Source organism: Echeneis naucrates, chromosome 15 (genome assembly GCF_900963305.1).
Source record: "Echeneis naucrates chromosome 15, fEcheNa1.1, whole genome shotgun sequence".
In the NCBI taxonomy this organism is placed as follows: domain Eukaryota; kingdom Metazoa; phylum Chordata; class Actinopteri; order Carangiformes; family Echeneidae; genus Echeneis; species Echeneis naucrates.
Window position 1 is genome coordinate 6,260,552 of NC_042525.1, and position 22,315 is coordinate 6,282,866.

The window sequence follows — 22,315 nt, forward strand, 5'->3', positions numbered from 1 at the left end:
ATCACACTGTGATAATGGTGTCACATGCTTGGGCTCTTTTTGACATTTGCCTTGGGTATGCATATGTTAATGGTTTTTTGCTCATTTACTGTTTTGCTCCGTTGAGATTCCGTGATGTCAATTCTGCATATACTGCTGCAGCATGAAATCCTTGATGGCGATCTGATATTCATTATTCATAGACAGTTCACAGCAGCCTCATAGGCAATATCCACTTGATTAATTAATAAACAAATTATATATATCATTGGGTCACTCAACTGTGATTATTCAGCAAAAAGGTCTCTATTTTCCGACCTTCATCTGATTTTCATTCTCACTCTGAAACCCAGAAGTGTTAATATAAGTTGACATTGTGAATGTCTTGTAAATGGGCTATACATTCAACATAGTGATTCATTTATTCACAAAATAAGCCTGAAACTCGAGTTCAAGAATCATTGCCTCTGTACAGACTATATGAGCAAATGAAGGCTTTGGCTTCCTCACTCAGCTGTTTGTTGTTTTAAGTTGGGCTGCTGTTCAATCAGAGGGGCCAATGGGCAATCCTCTGATCACCTCACCAACATGCTAACGCTGAACACGCAAAAAAGGCAGTTCCGCACTAAGCTTTGCATTGTAAGCAAGAAAATGTCTTCATCACTGCTTTTTATTTGTACTTTTCAACTTAACTTATCAGTAACAAATGCAATAAAAGGGATCGGCACAATAGTCTTGCTTCAAAAAGCAGAAATTGGTTATGAATCCATAAGGTAGAACTAAGTTAGAAGAGCTCTTTGTCTTTTAGGAAGAACACATAAAAGCTGCGCCTTCCTTGTGATAAACTACGGCAGAGTCAGATGTGCATCAGCTAAAACATGGCGCTAGAAGAGTTCAACTGTGTAACACTCACCTCTCCTATTTCTCTTCTCTGGAGGAGAAAAGGGATAAGTATTCTGCACCAGGTCTGGTCATGAGCGAGTGGTTTGATGAGCCAAATGGTTAGCAGAAGACAGCCAATTTACAGGCTTGTGTGTACGGTGGACGTGACCAGGAGCTCCTCGGCGGTGCATCAGTCACCTGCCACTCAACATGGCCTGACACGAGCCACTCAACGGTTTGTGTAACCCGACTCTTTCTACCTCTACCTCTGTCTGACACTAAATACAACACTTTGTTTCTCCCATTAGCCTAGATAAAAAAAACGAAAGAAAAGAAAAAGAGAGAGAGAAGCTATAGATTTTTGTGATTCTGCTCAGCCTGAACATAAAAAGAGGTCCATTTCAGAAAGTGAAAACTAAATCTATAAGTGGGTATAATTAAAGTTATGCTTTTCTTCTGGTTTCGTTTGATGTCAATGCTATTTACACTTCTGTGTTTGGTGCCTATTTCAGAGGACAATGCATGGTGTGCAAGAAATGTGTCATTGTGCAGAATCAGTATCAACATTTGGCATGCGCATAAATCTGTCGACGAGACAGAAATTACATGTGTTTGTACAGCTGGATCGACCAAGACAGATGAAAAAAAAAAAAAAAAAAAACAGCTTTACCTCTTTCACAGGAGCGTCCCAAGTATCCAGTCCCAGAGCAGTCACACACATAGCGGTTCCAGCCCTCTCTACAGATCCCATTGTTTTGGCAGGGGTTGCTCAAGCACTGTTTTGGAGGCTCCTTGGAACACGAAGGCTTCACCCCTGCAGCCTTCTGGATCTCTGCCAAGCGACGGACATCCTTACTCTGTCCATCAATGAATAGATCCCGGATGCAGCCCACATAGCCGTAGTTAAGCAGGGCTGTCCACACCTCAGTGGGGAACACCAGGCCCATTTTGTTCTCTGGCAGACCCCCAAGGTAGAGATTGTCATCCAAGTCCAGGATCTCACTTTCTCCCGGGGCTGTGTAGGCAGTACGGAGGGTGTTGATGGAAATGGTACCTAAAAAGAAAAATCCAAAGTAGGAGAAGGTTATCTTTTCTTTTTAGAACTACGGATACATTCACTCCACCGGACACCTATTGATAGCTGTAGCTGCCAAAAAATACTATCTGCCCCACAGAAACACAAACATGCAGAGAAGACCCATTTAAAGAATATTTGATGAAGAAATTAACCTAATTACTTTTATCCATCTGGACACGGTCAGGATTTTCTTCATTTAGAATGACTGATGAGTGTTGATAAGACACATTAATCACAGGACAGCCAGTCTATTAGTAGCCTAATCTGAGATCCCTCAGAGTATCCCCTCCATTTTCTGTGGATTTCCGAACATAAATCTTCTTTATCTATAAAGCAGTGGTCATAAAACAGAAATGATGGGAAAAGAAAAATCATTGGCCCCTCTATCATTTCAGCCACCAAACAAAAAAACTAAACAAAACAAAAACAAAAACAACAAACAAACATTGCAGCCATTTTTTGGAACTTGATTAACGCACTTCAAGCTGTTCTTTTTTTTTTTTTTTTTTTTAACCCGTCTCTCCTTCTGTTTGCCTCTTCAACACATAAACCTGCAATGAGAGTTTGTGTGTTTCCCCCACCATGATTTATTGCTCTCATTCAGGTTTAATTCTCGATCTGGAGCACGGTAAACAACGGCGGACATGACTGGACTGTAAAGCTGAGAAAAAGGAAAGCCTTACTGTGGGACTCAGACTAGGTGATTAATTTGTATATGGATCTGTTACTCTCAGTGCAGGAGCCATTGTGGATCTTTAATTAATGGCGCCTGCATACACTGCCCGCATCCAGGTCCAGTAATCTATATACTGTGCTGCCCAGGAGCTGCACACGGCACTGCCTGGGGAGAGCAGCAGAGAAATGACACGCTAAGGAGGCTCAAAAGCAAAATTGCCATAAAGTCATAATTTGCATTTTGAGTGGCAGATGCATGGCATGGAAGATATGAAGCAGTTATTAGCTGATTGCCCCCGGCTTCACAGCAGAGTCCTAACTGCTTGTATGTGAAAGAGCAGCGCAGCTTTTAAGTGACTTTTGTACTCAAAGTGTTTACGTTGGAAAACAAGCCCTAAGCCACATATGAATTTTCAACAGGGTTGCCCGAGAAGCATTCGACATTAAATTAGGCCTTTCACATTTCATTTGTGCTACCATTAGCATGCATGAATGTACATATCACAATCAATTATATGTAAGATAAATATCTACGTCTTTACTTTTTATTAAAAGCACAATTTCTTGGTGCTTTTGGTTTACGTTGTAATCTGGTAAATTGAAACAATAATCTTGGTGATATATGCTTGTTTTTTTGTTTTTTTTATTGGCAAGGTGATTCAGCCTACTCATAAGACCGTTTGAGAGGGACAGCTAACGACCAAGTGCACAATGATTAACCTGGTCCTGCTACCATGTTCCAACTCTTTTCTCCAGGTCTTGGCCCCAGGCATCTGTTCCAGCACTTTCCCGCGGCCACCCACTGCCCCTGCTCTCTCCAGCCACAGCTGTTGTGACTTCCAAGCTTTGCACACTTGGCAAGGGGCACCCGTCACGCAGCCAGAACAGCTCCCTTCAGGTTAGAGCTAACGAGCTCACTACATCAAACTCATTAGCGAGGAAACTTTTCTCGCAGTAGAGCAGGGGCCTGGCTGAGGAAAGACGGTCAGCATGAATCATGGCGGAAATATATACACTCAGTAGGTTGTAAAGGCATAACACCCACGGTCAGCTCTCAGCACATGACAGATAAAAGCCATCGTATGATTGAAGTCACTTCTTTTGCACTGTAAATACTTCAGGAGTAATCATCCAGTGACTTCTTCTCATGCTATAAGATGGTCATAAACAGCAAATAAAAAAGCTGTAAGCATAAAGTAAGCATGTCTGTCTAAACTGATGCAAGTGCAAGACAAGAGAAGGATGTCAGCATCTCTCAAGCATCTGCTTAGATTGCTCTGCTCACTTGTCAAAGTCCCGTAAGGAAGTGTGTAAACACAGTCAAGCTATGTTAAGTCAAAAGGCACTATACAATCCCATGAGGACATGTGCCATCACTGAGCTTGCAGCATGGGAAACGTTATACATATACACACTGTAGGACCGCCTATGTTTGGAACATTAGTCACAGCCAAAAGGGGAAGGGGATGTGTCTCTGCGAATGCTACTGAGCATAAAAGAGGAGGAGATGGATGCAGAACAAGATGGGAAAATGGAGATAAAGATGTCTGGAAAGAAGATGAGGGAGGGGTGTACGATGACAGATAAGAAATCAGATGAGAATACACAGCAGCAAATAATATCTGGAGAATCGAGTACGGGATGTACAGTAAAGTAGAGGACGGTCAAAGTGATGATGCGGACAATAAATGAGGATGATGAGGATCAGAACTCCAGAGAAGTTTTAAAACACTATGACCGCATTTTTCTCTTTTACTCTCTACCTCTACGGGCTGACCTGTGAGTGCTGCTCCATCATCAAACCTGAAGGCAGGGGTCCAAGTGACAGCTCAGATCTCTCTCACACTTTCTGCATCAGCAGGCAGGCTCAACTTGGCATGATGTCCCCTAACCCCACTCACACATCCCCAAAACATGTTAGACAGGGGATTACCACAATCCAGTTAGGGCGATACGGCCAAATCTCTCTATGTGATTGGATTCTCTGTAGAGAGAGAAGCTTGAGAGTGGGCTGTGAGGATATGTGTGTGTGTGTGGGGGGGGGAGGGTTCGTTGTCTATGAATGTGTGTACGTGCATGGTTCCTGTTCATGTGCTTACTGATATGCATGCTTGTTTGTTGGAAGCTGTAGTGTGTGCGCACACGGGCGGGAAGTGAAGATACAACACAGCGATGTCCATGTAATGTCTCTGATGAGTGACCCACGGCACTGCCAGCGCAGACACCCTCACTTAAAAGCAGAGTGTCTCACAGCGACTCTAATGCATTGAGGTTAGAAGATGCTGTCTGAGAGCAAGAGTCCATTTACAGGCTCACTTCCTGCGGGGAGAGACTGCTGAACTAAATAGGCCAGGGATCGTTTTCCGCCATTGTCCCTGCTGCAGGACGAGCCACACATGGAGGACCCAACTGCAGATAATTATGTCTGGCTGTTGTGTTGCACTTTTGTTCTGAGTGATGTGCTCGGTGGTGTAAACATAAAACATCTGACATGCAGATTAAAAACAGAGCTCAACATATGTTTTATGACTCGTGCTCTCGGGGGACTACTACATTAATTTCTTATGTTTTAGAATCACTTCAATTTTTAGAAAATATTCAAATGTATAACAAAAAAAAAACATATGGGGGAATAATAGTCTCCATGAGCATTCTGTCACAGTAGGAACTTGAGGGAACAATAATTTTGCAGAAATTTGTTATGCTCAGTTGTAAACAGAATGCGACAGCTTTTATTCAAATATTGATATCTGTCAATAATATATGCAGAAAGTAAATAGAAAAAACTTGCCTTTAGAAAAGCTGCTGTGAAAGTTTTTTTTATATCACTCTGTTTGCACAAAAATGCTATTCACCATTAAAGTTGCATGTGTCCTGTGTGGCTGGAAATCATGCGAGGCCTATTCAGTATAAAGGAAGTTCAAAAATGTATTTGCTTACATTTGAGGTACAGTGCACACATCATTAAACAATCCAAATAGTGCTCTGTGCAGTTCATGAAATTCTCCAGATACGAGACCTTAGATTCAGTAGGATGGCATATTTGTAGAGTTTAATTGGCTTAAATTTGAAAAGGTGAGGAAAGATAAAAACAGCTCAGGTAAATTTGCAAAGTGTTCTGTAATTTGAATCTGTGTGTGTGAAAGCACAGTGTTGATCCAGCCGTGCCATTTTGTTACTCCTCTCACATCATCCTGCAGTCATCACATTGCAGGGACCTTTTTATTTCCCCTTTACAATCCAATACGTAAGTGTTGATGTCTTAGACTTGAGGAGAGGAGAAGTTCTTTCGGAAATGTCATTAGTGCAGAGCTCAGCATAGCGCTGTGCAGTAACTGTCTCAGTCCTGGGAGAGACCACCTCCTGTTTCCATGGAAACTTAGGCAGGGTAGACAGAGGAGCGATCGGTGAGAGCTCGACTAACACAAAAAGATTTTCAATAGCATTTGTGTGTGTGCGTGCACTGTAAGTGCGGGGGTGGATGATGGGAGGTTACTAAACAGATAACGAACACAGTGTAATTTAACAAAACAGCATTTCTTACAGTTCGCTCTGCCGTGACTAAATGTTGTGGATTTATGCTGTTTGAGAAGTCACATCTTTTATCCCCGCCTCCAACTTATGTTAAGGCAGAAGCCACTCAATGCCATTTATTATTGTATATGACTGTATTCAGTCCCTTCAAGCACGGGCTGTATTGCTATTTTAACAGTGTACATAGCTCAATCTAAACCGCAACCCAGTGCTTGCTTTGGGGGGTAATGAAACAGTTAATCTAATTTCCACCTCTTGAGATGGAGTGGAAAACATGGTCAAGGGGTATATCTAATTTGCAGCATGACATTGCAAGGCCTTGGCTCCAAGCACACACTAACAAATTGCTGCTTAGATAAGCAAATCAGCGGGGACCGGAGCAGAGCAACCTGGGGCTCAGACGACACAATGGGAGACAGGGCAAGTTATTTTGTGGCAAATATTTGTCTGGAATGTCCTGACACATGACAGATAGCAATCATCTGACGTTCAGGTAGTGGCATCGAAACCTTTCGGTTTGCTTTCAGCATTTAACAGCTTATTTCACTCACAGAAACCAGTATTTTTATCCTCAAATGGTGTTTTTGTACCGGATATAAAAATTATATCTCCATTGTGCACCCCGGGTATTCTACTTGAGGATTCTGCTTAATGTTGCGTAATCATTCAGGCTGTACTGACTATAGTCTTCACCCTAACAACAAACATGCAGATATTTATGAATGCCCTGGCCCAGGGTGGCCCAGAGAGTGCAGTTATGGAAAAAAACACATTCATAATATGCTGTCAAATTTAATCTAGAAAATGTTTTCTGTGCTTGCTTTTCTTTGGTCTATTTGCAAGCGTTTCCTTAAATTCTCTGTGTTGGACTCTACAGGGCCACCACAGATGTGTCAAGATCTCGCGCTTTTCTACAACACAGTCTTGATCAAACAATTATAAGTTACCTGATCTGCCGTCTCTCTGGAAGTCCACATGGTACCACTCGCCATCATTGACTTTCTTATTGACTGCTCTGGTCTTTGTGGTTCCTGAGCCCATGTCCAGTAGCAGGTAGAGGTGGCCATCCAACATCTCAATGGCAAAAAAGTCCACCTTGAGAGTCTGGGGACTCTTTGAATCCTTTGGCTGCTGTTTGGGCTTGCCATGGCTGAAGAGGAGAAGGCCGTTGGGCTCTGTGGTGCGGAAGTCAAAGGAAATGGAGCCTGTCTTCTTGGCGTTCCATTTGTTGAGGATGATGAAGGATTCTGGCGTCTCAAATGTGATGGGGTCCAGAGTGGCCACGTTCTCACACTTGAAAGCCACAGTTCCGTGGATCTTCATCTTGGGATCGCCCTGTCTAGCCAGCCTGGAGAGCTCAAGTCTCACGTCATTGTTTTTGTAAACAACCTGAATCGGGAGGAGAGAGAGAAAGTCAAATCTCCCGCCGTGCATAGAATAGCATATCTCATATGCAAAAGTTGCCCCAAACTGTGGCACTTCCATCACTCAGGAATGAGATGAAAACTGGTTCGTCAAAACACAGACATAATAAAATTGTCCCCAGTGATCTAAAACTGAATCACGTCCTGGCAGCGTACTCTGTCAGAGGTTGTCTAAGCCCAGCCAAGTGTAGGAACATTTATTAAAGGACCATTTAAAGCAGTATTGGTCAATGCTCTTGGCTTCTCAATTGCTTTGGGTCAGTGAAGGTCCAGGTTTGAATTGCCCTGGCATGCTCTGACCCCCGTTACACCTGCCTGCAAGTCTGGTGATAATGTATAATTGCTTTCAAAGGTGACAGAGGTGGACATGAAAAACAGCAGCTGTCCACGCGTCGTTCCGCCCCCACAGCAATCTATAAGATGGACTTTCTCAGCTCAACCTATGACTTGTAAAGACAAATGTATTTATCTCATCGTTTGATGAGGGGTGTCAATGATTGCCGTTTGCCTGAAGACACACTCCATCTGCAGGTGTCGGAAACCGTGATTGATACACAAACAACATTACAATTGTGACATTTTTTTGGTGTCGTTGTTGTTTTTGCCTGAAGAAGATCTGACTGATCAGAGGTTGCAAAACAATAGTCAATAAAACATTGTGGAGCGTGGCAGTGTGCAGACCTCCAGAGTTTTTGTCCAGTGCCTGCAAAAAAGAGAAAAGAAAAACCTCTCCTTTTGTCTTTTCCTTGTTTGCTAGACATCACACACATCACCCAGTTCTATTTTCTCCCAATCTAAGGCCTTCACAATACATGCATACTGTATTAAGGCTGGGTGAAATGCAAATCATTGAGACATCAGTTTCTAACATTTACCTCTATTGTCAACGAAAAGGAAATCAGAATCTAAGAGACATTAGTGAAAATTGTTACATCAGGTAGCATCTCTTGGGATCCTTTGTGGAGAAAAAGAGATGACAAGTGGTAAATTTAAACCTCCGCCTTGATTGCAGGTGTGGAGTAAAACGTTGATTAAGGCCCCTGTCTGAGTCTGTGATCAGAATGAAAGTGGGCAGACAATGAACATGCCTCTCTACAGCAGATTAAACATGAGTACACTCGGGCCATACATACACATGGCAACATTCAGTTTATCATTTTGAAAAATTATGAAATCAAAATGTCCACATTCATTCATTTTCTGCTGTTTATCTGTTTCCGGGTCGCAGGGGGTTGCTGGAACCAATCCTGTGGCAGGATGCACCCTGGACAGGTCGCCAGTCCATCACGGGGCCAACACTCAGAGACAGATGGAGATGAAAATCACTCACACTCAGACCTACGGGCAATTTAGAGTCACCAATCATTCATGTCACCGGAGGAAACCCACACACATACAAACTCTGCACAGCAAGGCCCCGGGAACTGAACCCCCGACCTTCTTGTTGTACAGCAACAGCGCTAACCACTATGCTGCCGTGCTGCCCCAAATGTCGACAAGTTGTTGTTGTTTTTTTTCAACTCTCACATCATTGCCAGTTCATATTCTCGGAAACTGTATCAGACACTGTGCTTCAACTAATGAGGCACATTAGAGCTGCGACCTTTGTGGTGCCAAGTGCTGCTCAAGAGCTCAGGTGCACAACTGACACATAGTAGCAGCCCTTTGTCACTAAATTGCTAATTAACAATGGTTTAGGGTTATTATGATATGGTCCAGTGCAGGAATTAATTGAACAATTAGAAACCCTGGTCATTTTTTATCCACCTTTTGTCTCTCTTGACAACTCCATTTGTGTGGTAAACTTGAGTTTTATAGATTAAATAGCAAAACAAATTTCCTTTTATATCCTGTAGAAAGCTGCTTCTGAATTAAATCTTAAAACTACTGATCAATTTGTGGAAGTAGCTGCAACGTGTGTTAAGAGGCAGTGAATGCCACACTTCAGTGAGAGGATTGTTACTGTAACCGGCAGAATGCTTACTAAATTTACATACAGCCCAAACCTTGCCATTATCCAATCACAACCGTGAAAAAGTATCTGGTGAAAGTGCAGCTAGGATCGTGAGCATCGCCGTCTAGCTGCAGCCAAATTTCACATGAGAAACTAATTAATGTTTTGGTGGATGTCAACGTGTTTTAATTAAAACGTCACTGCGGTCATGATATTTAGAAAATTACCACCACCAAAACACACACACACACACACACACACACACACACACAAATTATTCTGGTAGCCTCTGTAGATGAAGTGGCATAGCAAATATTGCGAGGGCAAATCAGACATTGAACACAAACCTGTCAACACTTAAAGAAGCAATAAAGGAGCAAATAATATTTAACAACAACCCCTCGGGGGCATGAGCATAGTCAGTGCTCTCTTCCATGGTGCTCGAGCACTACTAATTGGTACATAAGATAATCTAGTGATGGATAGCAATATCATGATTGCAGCATCCAAATGTATTTACATAACAAAAGATTTTTAAGTTGTAATTGTTTCTACTGCTTTCGACAGGCCACATCACATGAGTTACAGCTGTGGAAAACCCAGGCTGTGTTCTTTATCTGCTGTCATGCTAAGCATTCACCTGAATAAAGGGGACACCTCCGATGGGACTGCATTTGCATGGGGCATTGTGTTTATCGGCCGTTCGGATCTGGTGTGTCTAACCGTTCGTTAGGTAGAGCACGATGTGGCACATCTGAATTATGTATCGCTTGGTGACCGACTCTATCAATCTGCATTTAACTGTAAGTAAAACAGTAAGAGGATGATGACGAGGCCATTAATCTCATACCATCATCTTCGCTCAAACAAAAAATGCACAGCACAATGCGTTCACCAGTCTGACACAGAGATAAACTGATTTTTTTTCTCCACATTTTACAGAAACGGAGATGTGCAATGAAAAGGGATGCAAAAACAACAAAAACCCTAGATGATGATCCCTGTTGTAATCATTGTGACTGAAAGTGCAACAGATGCAGTCAAAAAACAAACAAACAAACAAACAAAAAAAAAAACACAATCAATTCTTTATAGTCAAGACAAAGGGCACCTTTCAGAGTCAAAGGCGCGTCGGTCTGAGCCACAACTGGTTGCACTAGTAGTGCTGCACTAATTTGTCATCAAGCTAGGGGCTGTGACAACTGAGCTATTACTGCACCACCGTTTGTTTTGCCATCAGCACCAACAGGCGGGCGTGGCAACTCAGGCTGGAATCTGCACACAAATACTGCAACAAGCCTCTGGGGAACAGGCCATCAATCAGAGCCCACGGCACATGCTGTTAGACCATTGCTCATATGTTTTCACAACATACACCCAAGCTTACCTGAGAGCTGGCTTCTGTTTAATTCAACAGGCTGCATGAGGTGATGCAGCGAGCTTGTCAATATAGTAAAAATGTCAGAAACAAGCAGATGAAAGTAACTGTGGATTTAACAGTGTATGGGCCTCGTCTTTATTTGGTATTGACATCTACATTTGTCTGGTAAAACTATATAAAGGATATTAGATAATCCAAATAAAAGAGGAATTTTGTGTCTCCTATATCCTAGGAAGTATCACAGCCCTGCACAATATTCAAATTTTTGAGCAATCGCATGCATTGATTGAATGGTGAGAGCAGCCACTGTGGTTGGGTTGATCCTGTACAGCGACGGGCAGCTCAGTGGGACGGAAGTCCAAACTCAGGGTGCGCCAGTCCCATTCCTGTTGTCACCACAGCTGCAGCACCTCGAGGACATGCAGTTAACTAAGACAGTCCTCTGTAACAACCACACCACTAATGAGCCGTACACGACATGTGGACATGTCGTCCACATCCCTGCCCGCTCATTAAACACAGTCATCTCAGACCTCTCCTGGAGGTTCGCTGAGGATGAAAGCTTGAGGTGAGAGTCAAAATGTAGGACACCAAAGGAGCAATGAGAAAAAGGACTGACAGTTTTTGAAATTTAAAGATCAACGAGTAGATAATTTTGCAGTACTTTCTGGATATTTGTATATACCTCAAGGCTTGGGGTAAAATCTTTGGGTCATAATCCCTACTATCCAACAAAAATAAAAAACACGACTGCATTTCTTAGACTGCAAGGTTTAACTTATGATCCCTCTGATATAGAAATTACCTCCTGGTCTACCTTCCTCAGCTCATCTCCAGGGGATAAAGTATAGACTACATACACATGCTCTTAAAGGTCTGAGTGACAAATGAAATACTGTAAGTCATGAACCAGATTCAAAGGCCCCATTATGCCATCAAGCGCCGAAGATACAAAACGCGCTGCATTCAAATCATCACCAGACAGCATCAGTTATGTATATTGCTGCACTTTGCTGTGTGCTGTTTTTCCAGAGGTGAGGCACCTCACGTTGCACATTTCAAGCACTTTGAAGTTTGATACTAATGCTGACAATGATCAAATGTAACAGGAATAAGGTCAGACATGATGGGTAGTCGAAGACATAGAATAGTGTAGGAGTTAAGTGTGTCACCCGGCTGACAATTCATGAAAATCCTGCTGCCTTATCCCCGGATCACTGCTCCTCTTTGAAGTGCACCAGACAGAGCTGCGAGGAGGTTGCAGTAAATTTTGCTTCAAGACGGAGCTCTGCATGTGGGGATGTGTGGTAGAGCGCGCACCCTGACACACATACGTGTGTGTGTGTGTGTGCATGTGCTGAAAACAATATGAGTGCACTGAGGAGAAAATAAAGTTCGGAGCATGTGAGGAAAAGGAAGTGGAAAAAAAAAACAAAAACTGAAGCAATGCTTAAAAGGATGAGACAGGATCAGCGTGTGGACGGAAGCGTCGGTTGTGGAGTCCTAAGGTGACGCCAGTCATATCCGGTACACCCACCAGCCACAGAGTGTACAAAGAAGTGGTGTTTACCTCCTTGAGGCAGCCCATGAAGTTGTTGCTAACTGGAGATCCGGGCAGGTCAGCTGTGCTAGGACTCCCTCCAACATAGAAAAAGTCGTCAGAGCCTAGCATGGTGTAGTCTTCTTGTGTATATCCTGTGGTGGTCAGAATCCCATCCACGGATATTGTTACCTAGACAACAAAGCACAGGGAAAGGATACACTATACTCAGAGAGCCTATACACTGCAATACTATTGGCTTTTCCTTCTTGTTGTCTATGACAGACTTCCCTAAATGTTGTTTTTCTGAAACCCATTTTCATGTCTGTTTTCATTCGTCTTTTTTCTTGTTTTTTTTTTATTATTATTATTTTGTCCAGTTTGATTAGTTGGAAGACTGCAAGCCTTCGAATGCTAATCTAGTTAGAGAGTTAGTAAACTGCCCATACTACAGTGTTAGTATTGTCCCTACTGCAACGTAAAAGTTGTTTAGCAGACACAAAAATGGTGTTAGTAGAATGTTATCTAGGTTAGTTTAATTATTAATTCCATATTAGTACGTCCAGCACTTCTACAAAAAGAAATCAGAACGTGCCACTAGGTTAGAGACTTAGCACATGCTATGAAAAGCACGATCACCTTGTGTCATTGTGTAAGACAATGACTGAGATTTTTTTGAGAAAAACAAAATAACAGGCATGCATTTGTTTTTTCTTTTTGTTAGCACACAAAAAGAAAATGTTCCCAAATTCTTAATTGGGATAGAGAATCAGTTACATGACTCTTGCCAGAGTGTTGGGTGCATGCAAACACTCAGGGGACACTGCAAGCTCACAAAGAGAACTAAGAAAGCACCAGAGAAGCACCAATGACAAAATACAGCTCGACTGTCACGTTGATGTGGACAAATGGGCAGTGTGACATTTGCAACACGTAGTCAAAGTGCATGCCATGCATAGTGGATGGGGATACAACTGGCTGAGCCAAAGAGCATCAGGCCAGCCAGACAGGAGAGGATCTTCATTATTAACCACAGCTTGATGCAAAAGGCTCGAAATGATGCTCCTAAAAAGGTGGATCAAACAGAATTGGACAGGAAACAAGTGAAATAAAGAGGGTGAAACCAATGAATGAACCAAGAAATCAAAAAGGATTCGAAAAGTAAGCAGAAGAGTACCAACCGCAATTTCCCTTTTTTTGTAAATGACGTCTACAGTAAAAAAAGAAAGAAAAGAAACACACGGCAAACCCAAACTAAGAAACAATTAGAATGATATCTACCGAACAATGTAGTTTGTTTACCATAGCGTGTCCAATGCCTGAGTGCTTTGTGGAAAAGGGGGAGAAAGGAAATTAAAAACTGTGAACAGAATAACGATTGTTACTCAAATAATATATGATGGTCAATCCTGTTAGTACATTGTTAAACGGCAAAAACCATACTGGTTAGTAGAATGGCACATTCCATGAATGATGTTAGTTTGTTTCCAAAGCATGTTAGTAACATAGAGGAAAAAAAGGGCAAAATAAGTTTAACAAGAAAAAAGCAGACCAAGGAATAACAATAATGCTCCACAAGAGATACCAGAGCTCGACCAGTGACTTCCTAAGTACCTCATGGTGTGTTTGCACCATTTTCTGAATGTGACCAGACCGCTGAGTGACACAAGAAACTCGCTTACCCAAGTCCTGACAAAAGGTTATGGCTGACAGACATCAAATGGTTCGTAAGAAAAGAATGCCTAAAGCACATCAGTTGACCCTCTTTAATAGTCCTAAGTTCAAGACCAGTTAAAAGCTTTTGTTTTCCTTTTACTGTTGTTGTTATTTGCATTCTTTTGTACTTGATTTTAGGCTCGAGACCAATCCAGTGTATCAGACTTTCCGGCGTTCATATAATACCGTACCTCCGTTTGGTCTTATTGATGAACTTTAGGATCACTTTACTGCAATGAGACAAAGCAAAGAAGACCCTGACACAGGATGAGGAGGATGGCATCTTTGATTCCCCCATAGGCATGCACTCAATATGCTTGGTTTTCTTTCACAATTTGAATGCAGCGGATGTTCAAGCTGGTCGAATCCTTAGATTAGGGAAATAGTCAATTTGTTGATTTTGCAAAAGAAACAGCTTTGGCAGCGAGGTGAAGACAAACATTTCCCACCAAACGAGCAGGAACAGATCTGAGATGGTACCCTAATGATGTGTCCGTAAAGCTTGGTCTAACTTCTCTTTTAAATCTTACCAAGAGTCTTATGTAGGTCAGAATTATAGGCCTGAGTCTGCAAGGTGAATTAAAACGTGGGCTAAAGATTGTAAAGGGATCTATGAACATACCAGACAAAGTTGATGAGCTATCATTTTTTGCAGGCAGCACTCCCAAAACGCTGATCGTTTAAAATCATCTTTGTACCTATGCATGCTGAACTTACTCTTGTCTTTGACATGGTATGAGTTTAAACCTCAAGCTTTCTTTCCTATGGAGGTGACCCAAAATCCCATCTATTATTTGGATTCTTATTTTATTGTTGTTTTTTTTTTTATTTCTCACACATATTCACATATAATGATAGTTTTGATTGGTAGAGCCAAGTCACCGGCTTATTGCAGGGCACTTTGAGCAAATGTCACATTTTCATGTTGTTCCTTGAAAGGTATAGTTCCTCTGTTTATTTTATTTATTTTTTTATTTTTTTAGTGCTATCCCACAAATATCTACTAAGTTGTAGACACTGGGTCTGCAGGTAAATGGCTTTGCTGCTATGTTGCGACTGGCCAAATGGCAAAATTCAGCTTTGTTGTTTCTGTAGGGTTCCTTCAACAGAGAGCTGTAAAAGTGGCTTGTGCAGTTGGGAGTAAATCCAAAATGCCACATTGTCAACTCGGTTTTCCGCCCGTGGCCACTTGGGCCCTGGGGCACTGGAGGAAACTGCATGTCTTGCTGTAATAGACTTACTGGACAAACTGAGTCATAACACATCAACCTACTGTAAATGGAATCAGTAATCAGGATCCTGTTTTGGTGGTGGCAGCTTTTAGCCAACAGGGATGTTACAGCAGGAAATTCTAACCAACAACACACATCTGTGGTGCATTACATCAAATGAAATTGTTGTGAGTGTTGCAAAACCACTGAGAACATGTGTCTGTGTACTGTCCAAGGGTATTCTGTTACTTGCGGTTGCAACTGCATCCCGATACCATATAGTACACATTGGCCTGGTAAAAATCTAACATGTTTCAAACACATGGAAACACTCACCAATCACTCAAGTTTTGCTCACATCCATGACATGGATTTGTTTCCTCTGATGGAGTTTGGGACTTTCACTTATACACGTCGCCAATACAAGTCCCTACCAAACGACTTGGCACTATTCTGAGAGTAAATCAGTAAATATCTTAGCACCCCAGAGTTTTAAATTGCTTTTTTTTATATCCTTGTGCACTTCCAGTGGCACATCTTACATCAACCAGCAATTCTTAATCGGTCAAATAAGAGGGGGTGCAACCATTGAAAAGAAAATAGAGTTGTCTTTGCCAGTGCTACTGAAATGAAGAGAAGGGATATGGGTGTGACCTCAAAGCTCTTTCTGGTACTTGCATAAAATTTGGAGTTGGCTATGTAGCTGTATGCAGTATGTGCTCTTACTTAACTACCCAAACGCAGTCACACATTTCTTTCTGTCTCTCCTTTGAATCCAAAGCGGGCTAGCTAAGCTCTTCGGGCCACAACGTATTCTGTGACCTTAACAGGATTTTCACTGCAATTTTATAAAAATGCACTTGCATTTATTTTAACAGCTGTTTTCAAACATGGATGAAAAAGGGTTGACTGTTAGGTGCGCATCATAAGTGCATGTTGGTAGTGTTAATGTAACTGCACTCTACATGTAAAAAAAAAAAAAAAAAAGAGAGAGACTTGAATCTAGCCCTGTGGTTGAAGGCTTTGCGATAAAATAAAAAATAAATAAATGAACCACCTCTCTAAATTAAGTACTGATATATTCTATTTCAATAGCACTGCCTTTTCAGTGAAATATTTAAACAGAAGTGTTTTAGACATAATACTGTTAAAGGTATCACAGCATCATGATCCTTAAAAAAGGTAGAACCGATTAAGTCAAATTGAATACAATCTACCTTTGTTTTCAAATGTCTGCATGCAACTGAAACCTTCGAATAGAGTTTTAAAAGAAATCTCCCTCTTCCTTTATTCCCCGCTCAAACTGTAACTTAATAAAGGTTTTGATTCACTTTTAGATGTCCCTGCTCACTTGTGGTTCTGTTTTGTCTCCACCATAAACCACCATGATTCAATTTAGCACTCCAATTACAATGCCTGGAAAAAAATTATATATTGTATGATGGTAATGATTTAAGTGCATTTGTTCTGATTCATTTACTGAGTCTCTGCATCATCCTCTGTACTGTTACCTGACGTAGATTCCTTGTTACTTTGACATCATGCCAATCATTGTCATTAAATTTCCCATTGACTGGCTCCACAAGAGCTTCAAAGGCTCCAGACCCCAAATTAATGACGAGTGAGACAGCCCCATTTTTCAGTGCCAGGTTGACGTAATCAGCCGATTTGCCTGTGTGCAGCATCAGTCCATTCCTCTGTAGGGTTTTGAATGACAATGTGATTTCGTCACTGCTGCTTTGAATGGGGTTCAGGGACAAATCGTAGCAGAAGAACTCAGATCCTTTGAAGGTTGCGACATACTCTTCTTTTCCTGTGGAGACAAAGACAGAAAAAGGTGTTGCGTTAATACCAGGGCCTCTTGGGTGCCTGTTGGGAAGCTGTCAAATAAAAAAAAATGAGACAGAATGTCAGAAAAATTGTTGTATTAATAATAAACACGCAGCAATCGGAGTGCAGTGACAAGGAAATGTGATGGTTTGTACAATCTGAGACATTTACAAGCTGTCATTGACCAGCTTGCACCTACCTTAGCCAGATGACAGGTGTGTCGGTCACAGCATGGCATGCGCTCTTAGATACATGTCAACTTTTAATACATTTATAGAGCAATTCCATAAACTCTACTCCACAACAACTGCCTTTTTAGACTTCACGTCATGCTTAGAAGAGGTTTAACTTGCGTATTCTGATCATCTGCTCATTTACAGATTTGTCAGACAAATTAATTTCTGCTGTGCTCCTCCTTTGTTCAATTTGTGACAGGTGCAAGATCTCACCATGGCACCCACATGGCGTTGTAGACAGCAGGTGCTTCAAATGGGAATTACAGACATGCACATATAGAAATCGTGTACATTCTTATGAGACAGTCTGCTAATAGAACTTTCTGTGACTGATCTAGTCTCTTGAGAAATGAATAGTAACTCAACACAATCGCAAAAAATAGGCACACAAACAATAAGCTATGAAAGCAGCATATTACAGAAAAAAAAAACATATCCTGCAGCGCATTTGAATCAATTTTGTCACCTGGCTATTTAAAACCTGCACACACTCCTCAGCCAGACAAATGTATAAATCTTTGCACACACTTACAAAACTGACCACTGAGTAACAGCAAACGATTTAAAACCACTTACGTAATACAGACCACAGGCTGTTCAGATGCCAAATGAGATATCAACCTTTAAACTGCTCAACGGTGCTGCTTTAGACACAGTTGACCATAAAATTTTATTACAAAAGCTGAAACATGAAATTGGGCTCAAAGGAGAAGCACTAAGCATATTTATCAGACTTTGTGATCACTTTGTTCATGTTAATGATGACTCCCCCTCATGCACTTTTGTTAGTCATGGAGTTCCACATGGTTCTGTCCTTGGACCAATCCTTTTCGCCCTATATATGCATCTCCAATATCATCCAGGTTCATTTCTTATTTTCTTTTAGTTGTGCTGCTATAGGCCTAGACTGCTGGGGGTTGCACTGTGCACCTCCCTCTCTCTCTCTCTCTCCCCCCATGCATTTACATTACATCCTTAACTCTGTTTCTTCCAGTAGTTTGTGTTTTTGTCTCTCCTGTCTCCGTCCTACAGGTGATGAATAATTCCTGCTCAGTGCCTGCTGCTGCAATAGTTAACTTTCGTTATCATTACACATTTATACTCACTTCCCATTATAACCTCCTCTTCTCCCGGACTGCTACTATTTCCACTTCCCATTTAGAACTACCAGGTTGCAATCATTGTATGTTTTGTTTGTATTTTCCACGCTTCTTCTTCTCTCCTCCAGCTCTTGTTCTTTCTCCATCCCTTCACCGGGTCCCCCCACCCTCCTCTCCTTCACGCTCGCTCTCACTGTCTCTGCTTCTCTCTCCCTCTCTCAACCCAACCAGTCAAGGCAGATGGCTGCCCTCCCTGAGCCCGGTTCTGCCCAGGATTTTCTGCCTCTTAAAGGAACTTTTTCCTTGCCACTGTCACCAAGTGCTTGCTCTTGCAGGGTTATTATGGGCCTCTTTAATAACTCCATAAAGAGTCTGGTGTATACCTGCTCTATGGCAGAGGCTAGAAAAACTAGTGTAACATTGAGGAAAAAGACAGTCATTTGGAGATAAAAGCAAAGTGGAAACTGAGCATCAGGAGTGATGCATGTAAACACCCATTAGACAGCATTTAAAAACAGGTTTAGACAGATAATAAGCCATTAAAGCCACGAGCAGAAAATAAACCAAGCAAAACACAAATGGACCAAAGCATTCAATTATCATAAATGGGAAGCGATGTACATTTATATGTGCTTGCCACACAGACACACACACCCAAAGACATGCACATACACGGGCTGGGAGCAGCATTCAGGCATGGATACAGCAACCTAACAAATAAAAAGGGGTTGCTGTCCACAGCAATTTGTCACCTCATTGATTCCCCTTTAAAGGCACTATAGTGAGCCTCTGGGAAAACTACAAGGGGCTGTAATTGAAGTTGACTGGATATCACCACGCTTTGGTCTTTCCCTCAATGTCTGAGCCCTCTATCAGCGAAAATGAGAGACCTCTACCCTCTTCACTAAACCCACCTATCCCAGCTCCATGAGCTCAGCGACCACATAACAAATAAAGCCAATACACTGGGGTCATTCTCATCTTTCTGGCCACACATCGCAGTTCAGGCATTTCACAGTTAATCCCCCTAACCAATGGAGAATTAATTGTGTGCACAGCAGGGATGTTGGTGGTAATTTACAACAGTTTGGGCTCAGCCAGAGGTGGCTGGAGGGCCACTGGCGCATATCTCCCTACAGAGTCATATTTACATTCAAACATCCACAGTCTGATTCAGTCAGATGTGAATAAACTGAATCTAATCTAAAAAAAAAAAAAACAAAACAAAACACCCTAAAACTATTTAACTTATTTAATTCTGTCCATCCGGGACAGCCATGAGAAGACTGTTCTAATAACTAACTCTAACCCTAAATAGCTAGAGCTTTCTCAAAATATTGACTCTTGCTAAACACAGCTTGTCAATTGGCTTTTGAAGCCATTTTACAATGAAGCTCTCACCCACGTGGATAAGTGTCAGACCAAGCCAGCTTCCATCTGGCCTCTAGTGGCAGGCAGCTCCCAAGCACAAAACTGACTCCTATTTGGATTTGAATCTTTGAAGGTGAAAGTTAGTGTTTTGTGACCACCAGGGGTTAGACAGCTTTCAGAAGAAATTCACAATGAGTTGCTTTCCTGCCATCTATCATCTTATTGAAGAAATGTTAGCACACAGACAGCTTAATGTCGCACTAAACTAATAGAACTATGGGTTCAGCTTTGGAGTCCTCTGTCTTACACCTGAAAACATCCAAGTCCCACATTGATTGGTGCTTTCCAGAGAAAAGCAGCTGTATTCTTGCCAAATGTTTGAACTTCTCTGAACTGAAAGCAGCTTAAAGCTGGAGGCTAGAATAATATATTGAATAGGTGCATAAAATATTGCATAAAGGCCCCCAGATATAGGTATCAAAAAGCATCATGGTGTGTTACATTACACACACACAGGATCATGTAAAATATTGACTGCTACATCAAATATACCCCACCCTCTTCAAACCTAGACTACGCATGTTGTGAGAGTAAAACTTCACATTTTTGACAATTATCCCCTTTGCATATGCTTAAAAGTGATAATGACTTCCACCTGGATTCATCTCATTAGATTACCATATGCAAAGAGTGTTCGGGATATTTTGCACATTTCTGAGTGTTGACAGATAGCCCATGGCGATGCAACTAGTGTGCAGCTTGTACGCTTGCATTCATCCTTTCCAGACGTAGGATCACAGCAGACAGAGCAATGAGCAGTGGTAATATTTAGCAGCCGACGTGTCACTAAGATCTGTCATTTTCCTGCAGGAAGAAGACGAAGAAGAAGAAGAAGAAAAAACAGAGCTATTTGATCTTGAAGAAGATGACTGTTTTGTCATTGGGTTCTCCTGGGTTCTTGGGGCGTGTCCCAGTTGTCTCTCTGAGCTGTCCTCTGGTTTTCAGTCAATCAAACGCCAGGAAGCAACCGGCACCTGAACGCCCTTGAGTCATGACACTGAATAAAAGTTTGGATAAGAGCCAGCTCCTCTGGTTGTTCTTCAGAGAGCAGACGACAGGAAAGAGAAGACACAAATGGAGTGAAAGTGTAACTTCTTGGGAAAGGCCACAAATAGACACAGTTAAGAACTTGCCATAGTCTGCTGTTCTGAGTCATTCAAACCATTTTTGAACAGAAAAAAAAGACTGTCTGTCTAAATAGGTATCTAGACCTTTGCAAGTTGTAACATCCACCTTTAGTTGCGCATGTTTCAGCCTTCAGCTTTTTGTTTTCTTAAACGATGAGATGGCTATAACTGTGCATTCACAGCCTGATTTTTCCCACTTTCTCCTCTGAAATTTAGGACAGTCCTCTGCAACACAAACAATAGATAATCAATAGCATGTTATTGTTATTGCCATTCAGGAACGTCATTCTCTGTGGTCGCATTACATTTGTGGCCATGGTGCAGAACAAACTGCCCATATTGATGGAAGTAATACAATTATTTGCCGCTCAAATCGAATTAGTCATAGAGTCAAAGAGATATAGTGCTGCATGAGGATACTACAAAAAAGCCAAGTATACCTCATTGCAAAAATAGAAGAGGCAGCACAAATGTCTCTGCAGTGTCATTTCACTGTCAGTTAATAGAAATTGAGTACGTAGAACTGACTCTCTCATTTATTATGGCGCACCGAGGGGGCTACAAGCGGGAGTACGTCATATGTGCAACAGTGCCAGCATGTGACCAAGCTTGCGACCAGGAGGCTCCTCATCAGTCACTACTCCCTGACACTAATCTGGCATCTGCTACTCCATGGCTGCTTTTTAAATTAGCTTGCACCCAGGGGAGCCCAGAGCCTGTCAGCATCAAATCATGACACAACAGTCTGAGACAGACTTGGCAGCATATGAGAAAAATTACCTATGAAAGGGACGACGGAGGGAAGCTTCCACTTTAATTGCCATTATTCCAATCAGTGACATTTGTGACCCCACGTTGTGAGTAATGAATTAGTCAGCAAAACCGATACAAAGGTGAAATGACGGAAAAGGACAGAAACACAAACACACAACTGTTGTGCATCATTCACACGTGTGGCTGAAACCATTTTACTCATGTGGCATTGTATAAAAAAAAATAAAAAAAAAAATACAAAAATTCAGTTGATTTTCATTACAAATGGAAAAAAACAAAAAAAAAAAAACAAAAGGATTGTTTCCACAATGTGTCAGTGTCAGAATGCAGGATGACACATAACAAGTGAGGCCCGTGGCTATTTTAAGAGCCTGCGGTAGAGGGTATAGTAGGCATCACTAAAACAGTAATTATGGTGCCCATCTCCAATGGTGTTCTCTTGT

General features: G+C 41.8%; 1 protein-coding gene across 2 annotated transcripts in view; it reads right to left on the reverse strand.

Moving 5' to 3' along the window:
* Nucleotides 1-22,315, reverse strand: part of LOC115055880 (neurexin-1a) — a 230,503-nt gene that overhangs the window by 133,834 nt on the left and 74,354 nt on the right. The window contains exons 5-9 of one of the 2 annotated variants that reach the window (XM_029521935.1): nt 16,886-17,187; nt 13,750-13,773; nt 12,478-12,639; nt 7,096-7,537; nt 1,532-1,915 (exon numbers count right to left, since the gene is read on the reverse strand). In XM_029521935.1, coding sequence (XP_029377795.1) covers nt 1,532-1,915; nt 7,096-7,537; nt 12,478-12,639; nt 13,750-13,773; nt 16,886-17,187 — 1,314 coding nt within the window. The remainder of the gene's footprint in view (nt 1-1,531; nt 1,916-7,095; nt 7,538-12,477; nt 12,640-13,749; nt 13,774-16,885; nt 17,188-22,315) is intronic. The other variant, XM_029521936.1, reaches the window with a different exon arrangement.